The following is a 7,486-nucleotide window of genomic DNA, read 5'->3' as shown; positions in this document are numbered from 1 at the left end:
GGAGAGGCCGAGCTCTGGGCTGCACGGCGTGGGGTGGATGCCAAGATACCAACAGTTATCCCAGCCAGGGCTTTGTCTGCCCAGGTCTTATAAACCTGCAAGGATGGAGAGTCCGCCACCGCTCTGGGTACCCTGTGCCAGTGCTTTACTACCCTCCTAGTGAGAGAGTTTCTCTTAATATCCAACCTCAACTCCCCTTGCTGCAACTTGAGCCCATTGCTCCTTGTGTCGTCTGCCCCCACTGATACCAGCCCAGCTCCATCCTCTTTTCAGCCCCCCGGCAGGGAGCTGGAGGCTGCTATTCAGTCCCCCTCGGTCTTCTCTTCTGCAGAGTAAATCAGCCCAGTTCCCTCAGCCTCTCCTCACCAGTCCTATCCCCAACCATTTTCATTGCCCTCCAGTGGACTCTCTCCAATCTGTCCACATCCTTTCTGTAGCGGGGGGCCCAAAACTGGCCCCTTCTTTATTCTGGGGCAGACGCGGTGGGTTTACCACTGCAGAGTCCAGGCTGCAGGAACGGGCTGATGCATCACCAGCCCCCTGTGCCAGCTCATGCAGCATGGGGAATCCAGCCCTTGCCACTGATGCTGAGGGGTGTAGAGGCAGCTGCCATGACCCGTGCTCACACTCCCAGGGCTGCTCTGGGATGCGGGTGCGCTGAGGCCGAGCCGATGAGGCCATGCCAGGCGAGAGCTGGAGACCCCCGGTCCCTGGTGGAAAGCAACAGGGCTGTGCAGCATCCAAGGAGGGAGCATCGGGTGTGGGGGATGGGGGTATTGGGCCGGCACTGGGTGCCGTGTACCCCAGGCACCCGCAGATGGTGCCCCCAGGGGAGGAGGGTGCGGGGGCTGCCTGGGGCAGCCAGGCTCTCCCTGTGCCTGGGGGCCTGATCTGACGTGCCACCTGCCCCCGGCAGAAGCAGGAGGAGGAGATCACACGCCTGCGCTGCGACTTCGAGAGACAAGTGAAAGGTCAGGTGGGCACGGCCCATGCCCCTCACGCTCAGCGCACAGCCCCTGGCTGGCTGCAGGCCCTTCCCCTCCCTCCCAGCCGTAGGGCTGAGACCTGCCTGGTGCTGACCCCCTGCCAGGAGCAGCCACGGGGTGGGGGGCAGGCCCTGCAGAGAGCGGCAGCTGCAGCCAGTGCCGTGTGAGCTGAGCTGGGCTCTCTCATCCCCCCCTCCAACCGTGGCACTGCCTCACCGGTGGGCTGCTGGGTCTCACTGCAGCCGGTTGGGCTCTGCCCAGCAGCCCCAGGTACTCACAGGTCACTGCCCTGCAGAGATCGAGGCCAAGTACGAGAAGAAGATGCGGCTGCTGCGGGAGGAGCTGGACCTGCGGCGCAAGACGGAGATCCACCAGATCGAGGAGCACAAGAATGGGCAGATCAACACGCTGATGCAGAACCACGAGAAGGCTTTCAGCGACATCAAGAACTACTACAACGATGTCACCCTCAACAACCTGGCCCTCATCAACACCCTCAAGGTAGCACCTGCCCTGCCCTGTGCCCGTGTCTCTGCCCTCCGCTGGGCGGGCACAGCTGGGGGGTCACCCCAGGCCTGGAGCCTCAGGGGAGCAAGCGCCTAGGAACAAGCTTTCCGGAGGGGAACCTGGGCTGGGAAGGGGTCAGGGCTGGGGGTGGTGGGGCAGGCCTCGGTCTCAAGCCGTGCCCAAGGGACTGAGCCGGGGTGCGTGTTTGTGGTGCAGGAGCAGATGGAGGAGATGAAGAAGAAGGAGGACCACCTGGAGAAGGAGATGGCAGAGGTGCTGCTGCAGAACCGGCGCCTGGCAGAGCCCCTGCAGCGCGCCCGGGAGGAGGTGGCCGAGCTGCAGAAGAAGTTGGTGCACTATGAGAAGGACAAGGAGGTGCTGGTGGTGAGTCGGCTCTGGGGGCAGGCAGCAGCCACACGCCCCAACCCAGGCGCCTGGTGGGGAGCCCTGCTGCAAGCGGGGCTGCCAGGGTCCCTGGAGGACAGAGAGAGTTACAGGGAGGCAGGGCTGGAAGGGAGCTCCAGAGGTCACAGCTAGTCCAGCCCCTGCCTCAGGCAGCACCCAGCCCTGACGCATCCATTGTCCAATAACTTAGCAAAATTACAGTCACAACCACAAGACGTCGCACCTGACCCTGCCATAGAGAAAGCAGAGGGGGTCATGGCAGCCAACGTCCTGCTTTCATAAAAGGCTAATACACGCTCAAACGATCCCAGGCAGAAACTGTGCTACAGAGCAAGGTGAACCCCCCGCACCACTGTCCGTATCAATCTGACCGGGAGGGAAAATCCGTTCCTGACCTCACACGTGGCATCAGTCTGACCGAGTGGAGGGGCGAGACCCTCTAGCCGGGGCCGTGTGGGGTTGGTCCCAGCAGGGGCATTGACAGCCCAGTCCCCATCCGTAGCCTGGGCTGTAGCCAGCACCCAGCGCCTCTGGCGGAGTCTTAAACCCCCCCGACACATGGAGCAGCTGAGGGCAAACTTCCCTCCTGACTCCATCTGGCAACCAGCAGCCCAGAAACCTCCATAGCAGAGCACAGGCATCGCTGCACCTGGATTATCTCCCAGCAGCGGCTGCCCAGCCTCTCCTTGACCCCCCTCCAGTGACAGAGAGTGCACAGCTTCCCTGGGCATCCGTTCCACCGCCTCACTGGGAGCGAGGGAGGAGCAGACCCAGCCGCTCGCCCCGAGCACCCTCCTAGGCCTCGCGTGGCTTGTGCCAATGGGGAGGATGGGCATGGGCACTGCCTGGCCAGGGCTGTGCCTCGCCCCCCCACCCTGCAGCCCATGGCCCCCCCAGGCGCTGTCTGCTGTCCCCCACTCTGCAGAGCACGAAGGCCCGGCTCAAGGTCACCCAGAAGGAGCTGAAGGACCTTCAGTGGGAGCACGAAGTGGTGGAGCAGAGGTTCAGCAAGGTGAGAGCCGTGGGGGGCAGGGGGGCGAAGGGATCAGGGGGGCAGCCAGCACGTCCCTGTCCTTGGCAGCTGGGAGCCTGGAGTACACGAGCCGGGCTTAGCGCCGGGAGCAGGACAGGGCCATGTGGGGTCTGTCGCCTGCGGCTCTTGGCTGGCAGCAGCTGCAGCCTCTCACCCCTGGTCTCCCACGGGCGGGTCTGGGCTGCCGTCGCGCTGCCCGCAGGCCTCCCCCCACCCCCTCTAACCCAGATACGCGCAGCGCGGCAGGACAGGGCTCGCCTGCGATGCACAGAACCCCGGGAACGCGATCGATGGACACCGCAGCAGCCGCGTGCTTCCTGTGTCCTAATTAGGACACTCATTAACCGGCTCCATGCCAGGCTTCCCCCTGTCACCGCTGCTTGGAGCTGCCCAGCCTGGCTGCTGAGGCATGGCTGGGGGGTGCAGTGCTGGGCCTCTCCCAGGGCCCTGGATTTGGTCACAAGGGACTCTTGAGGTCCCACCTCTGCCCTGCAGGATAGTGTCCATCCCCAGGATGCCCCCAGCCTGGCAGGAAGGTCCCTGGGGAGGGGAGTCCAGCACAGCCCTACATCTCCCAGTGCACAGCAGTTCATCCTCTCTGCTTGGGGGGAGGTAGTGGTCAGGGCCTCTGGGCACCACCGTGCTTGGGCTGAAAGGCGCTGGCTGAGCCCACGGAGCAGGGCTGCTGGCATTCCCCCGGGGTGAATGGGGGAAGAACGGGAGCCAGGCTGCTCAGGATCCTGGCCGGGAGGGAGCACTGTGCCCAGCCAAGCCCCCGGCACACGGGAGCCACGGGGCACGTTGCCCCTGCCCCCTGCAGTGCCCTGTCTGATGGGTGCACCGGCATCCCCGAGCAGGTGCAGGCGGAGCGGGACGAGCTGTACCGCAAGTTCATGCAGGCCATCAGCGAGGTGCAGCAGAAGACCGGCTTCAAGAACCTGCTGCTGGAGCGCAAGCTGCAGGCGCTCGCCGGGCTGGTGGAGAAGAAGGAGGTGCAGCTCAACGAGGTCCTGTCTGCCGCCAACCTCGACCCCAGCGCCCTCTCCCTGCTCACGCGCAAGCTGGAGGTACCACCCGGGGCTGGGTGGGGTGCGGTTGCGGGGGGAGGAAGAAAGAGGGGCCTTTGGGGGCTGCGGGTGCTGGCTGGGTGGCAGTGGACGCGGGGCCTCTGGGGGCTTTCCCTCTCAACCCTGGGGATTATCAGGGCTGATGGATCTCGCTGGCAGCCCTGGAGTCACCAGGGCTTCTCTTCTCCCCTTGCCTTTGTCCGGGACACTAAAAATACCCATGCAGAGAGCCACGGTGTGGCCGGGGGCTCTGCGACCCCCACGTTCCAGCGCTGGGGCAGCGTAACCAGAGAAGCTGCACATGCTGCCTGGCTTTGCGCCGGCTCCAGGCCTGGCTGTGCTGGGATGCAGGAGACGCCGGCTGGGCTCCCGGCTGTGCTGTGGGCTCCCCCAGCCCTGCCCAAAATGGAGCTGGAGCTCGGGCCACATCCCGGGGCAGGTGTAGCAGCGCATTCCTGGGAGGCCGACTAGGCGGGGGCTCCCCCAGCTGCTGGGCACCGCCACGTTCCTGGGCTCAGCTGCTCCCCGCAGCTGCCGGTCGTGGGTCCAGCCCCTGGTACCCGCTTGAGGCTGGGTGGCTCCAGGCAGCCGAGCTCATGGGGCGGGGTGGTGATGAAGCCACAGCAGACGCCGAGAGCCTGAGGCATCTCCCTGGCCCCAGTCCTCTCTGCCAGAACAGCTTCCCACAGCCGCGTCCTGGGGCTCGGAGGTGCTGGGTGTTGCCCCAGGCCGGCCCCGCATCAGAGGGGGCAAGGAGGGCTTGGCTGAAGTTGGCAGCCTGGTACTATACTAACGAGCCCGGTCTCCGCTGCTAGGACGTGCTGGAGTCCAAGAACACCAGCATCAAGGAGCTGCAGTACGAGCTCGCCCGGGTCTGCAAGGTGAGGGGCTGGGGCGCCCTGCCGCACTGGGTCTGGGGGAGGGCAGCATGTGCTCCCGGCCTCGTGGGGGGAGAGAGCGGATGGGCTTTGCCTGCTCCCCTCCTGGAGGGCTCCCCATAACCCGGCCCCAGCTCTGCCCCTGCCGCCTCGGGGAATCCCCAGCCCCCGAGTGCCCTGGGCTGCGGGGGGGTGGGCCAGAGCTGGCTTCGGGGGTGGGGGTGTGAAATGCTGGGACCCGGCTCTGCTCCCTTGCAGGCGCACAACGACCTGCTGCGCACGTACGAGGCAAAGCTGGCGGCTTTCGGGATCCCGCTGGACAACCTGGGCTTCACGCCGCTGGAGACGCCCCTGCTGGAGCAGGCGCTGGGCCAGGGCCCTGCTGGACTGGTCGCCACCCCCACGTAGCACCCCTGGGCGCGCTGACCTCGCGCAGGCCGCAGCCCCGTGGGCAGCAGAGCTCCTGGCAGTGGCTCTGCCCCATGCCTGTGCTGCCCCAGGCACCGCACTGGCCCAGGTGGGGAGTGGGGCTTCCCCTGCCCCCATTAAACAGCCAAGGAAGGTTTGCAGAGCCGGATCCAGACTGGACCCTCCTTCAGCACAGCCAAAGCTGCTTTGGTGCCCTGCTCCGGGAACGCGCCGCCAGAGGCAGCAGGCGTAAGTGCCCCCAGGCCTGGGCAGGTGCAGCTGCTGGAGCGGGACCAGGAGGGTGAACGCGTCTCTCCCTGCACCTCCCCAGGGCAGGGGCGGCCGTGGCACCGCTGGGGTTTGCTGTGGGGTCGGTGGAGGCCAAGCTGTGAGCTCGGCAGTCTGGGCCTGGCTCTGGTCTCTGCCTGAGTCCCGGCTTGCAGAGGGTGGGGAGGCACACGGCCAAGCGGAGACTGCTGGGCCGCAGCCCGGGGACCTCTCTGCACCGGGGGCCAGAGCCAGCCTGCTGCAGCTGCCCTGGGAGCCCCGGCCTGGACTCTTCCCCTTCCTTGCACCCCCTCCTGTTCTGCCCCTTTGCCCTACCCAGGCACCTGCGGGGCATGCGGGGGGTAACTGTTCCCAGGCTGGGAGTGCTCTGGCAGATTGCCCCTCCTGCCCATGGGATGCCCCCCCCCCGCACCAGCGCCTGTTGCAGGGATGCTGGAAGGTAGCCTCGGGCTCCCAGCCACCTATCAGCCCCGGCTGAGAACCTTGCAGGCCCCTCAGCTCGTGGCACCCGACCCCAGCTGCCCCCACTTTGCCAGGAGCCCAGACCCACTGCCTGCCCAGCCCCCCAGCCCCAGCATGGGACCCGGCAAGCCCGTCAGCTGAGGGCCAGCCCACCCAGGCCTTGGGCTCTGCTACCACCATTGCACCTGTGCGGTGCCCAAGGGGTTAATGTGCCCTGGGTGGGTGGGGGGCCTTGCTGTCCTCACTCCCCACCAGCGCTGGCCACCACCGAGGTGGTGGAGGGGAAGGAGCAGGCAGGCTGAAGCCCAAACGGAGCTGCCCCTGCCTCCGGGCTGGCAGAGCCCTGGGGTCTCGGGGGGCAGAGGGGTGGGGGCACAGCCCAGCGGGGCCTCAAGGCAGGGAAGGGCAAAATACCCTCTCCTGGTGGCATGGGACAGTCCCCAGCATGTGCTGCCCAGATTGCCCCCCTCCTGATGCCCCCCAGGGATCCCCTACAGGCGAGGCAAGGGGGTGGGGGAAGGGAGCACGCCTTGCTGCTGCAACACCCCCCCCAGCCTGGATGCAGATGGCAGACTTATGCAAAGCAGCTCATTAGGGGTTTACACAAATGGCCTCCACCGAGCAGCTCCCAGCAGGGTGGCTCTGATGCCCCATCCTCCCCCCCACGGCTGGGCCGGCTGTCTGTTCACCGTGCTGGGACACGGCCCCCCGCACCTTGCACCAGCCCTTGGGTCTCGGGGCACGGGGGAGGTGGGGGGAGCCTGTCCAGGCTCCCTGGCACCTGGCACGGGGTGTCCCGGAGGAGCCCAGACACAGGAGCCCGGACAATGGAGACCGGAGGGCTGGACAGCTGAGCCCTAGGGCCTAGGCCTGGGCTGCAGGGCAGGCCCTTGCCCCCTCCTCCCCGCCCCCCCAACCCTGCATATGTGGGGAAACTGAGGCGGGGAGACCACTCGTGCCCACGAAACTCAGGGAGGGCTGTTCTGCCCCACAGCAGCCAGGACCCCCGCCTGGGCCCAGCTGGCAGGTCACTGGACTGCGTGACCGGCCCAGGCTGACCCCCCTTCCTGTGGCCTGCCCCGCTCGTAGCGCCCGGGCTCCCCCCCCGCAGCTGAGCTGGGCCCACCCTGCGGCCTCCTGGGCACGGGCAGTGTGGCCGGGCAGCGCCAGCAGCAACTGCACTGGAGCACGGCCCCTGCACCGGGGCTGCCTGGGGCATCTGGCCGTGGGGGAGCTCGGCTGGGCAGTCGTCCGGCCCTGGGCCTGGGCCTGCCCAGGCAGAAAATGTCCCCGAAAGCTGCGGGGGGCTAGGGCTCGCTCGCCCCGTGCCCAGGCATTGCCCTTGCCCGGCGCCCCCCCGGCCTTGCTGGGCCCAGCCCGAGTCGGCCCTGGCCGGGGGCCTGGCCAGCGCAGGGACGGATCCTGCCGCCCGCCTGGGGGGGCCGGGCCGGG

The 7,486-nt window shown here is 67.2% G+C and overlaps 1 protein-coding gene across 1 annotated transcript in view; it reads left to right on the top strand.

Moving 5' to 3' along the window:
- Nucleotides 1-5,450, top strand: part of GAS8 (growth arrest specific 8) — an 11,667-nt gene extending 6,217 nt beyond the window's left edge. The window contains exons 4-10 of the mRNA XM_019505366.1: nucleotides 917-971; nucleotides 1,282-1,487; nucleotides 1,710-1,877; nucleotides 2,824-2,910; nucleotides 3,789-3,998; nucleotides 4,814-4,879; nucleotides 5,135-5,450. Coding sequence (XP_019360911.1) covers nucleotides 917-971; nucleotides 1,282-1,487; nucleotides 1,710-1,877; nucleotides 2,824-2,910; nucleotides 3,789-3,998; nucleotides 4,814-4,879; nucleotides 5,135-5,284 — 942 coding nt within the window. The 3' untranslated portion in view covers nucleotides 5,285-5,450. The remainder of the gene's footprint in view (nucleotides 1-916; nucleotides 972-1,281; nucleotides 1,488-1,709; nucleotides 1,878-2,823; nucleotides 2,911-3,788; nucleotides 3,999-4,813; nucleotides 4,880-5,134) is intronic.
- The last annotated feature ends 2,036 nt before the right edge of the window (nucleotides 5,451-7,486 follow it).

This window comes from Gavialis gangeticus, unplaced genomic scaffold (genome assembly GCF_001723915.1).
Source record: "Gavialis gangeticus isolate Ggan-Ray unplaced genomic scaffold, GavGan_comp1, whole genome shotgun sequence".
In the NCBI taxonomy this organism is placed as follows: Eukaryota; Metazoa; Chordata; order Crocodylia; family Gavialidae; genus Gavialis; species Gavialis gangeticus.
The sequence above is the reverse complement of the archived record's forward strand: the minus strand, read 5'-3'. Positions and strand labels throughout refer to the sequence as shown.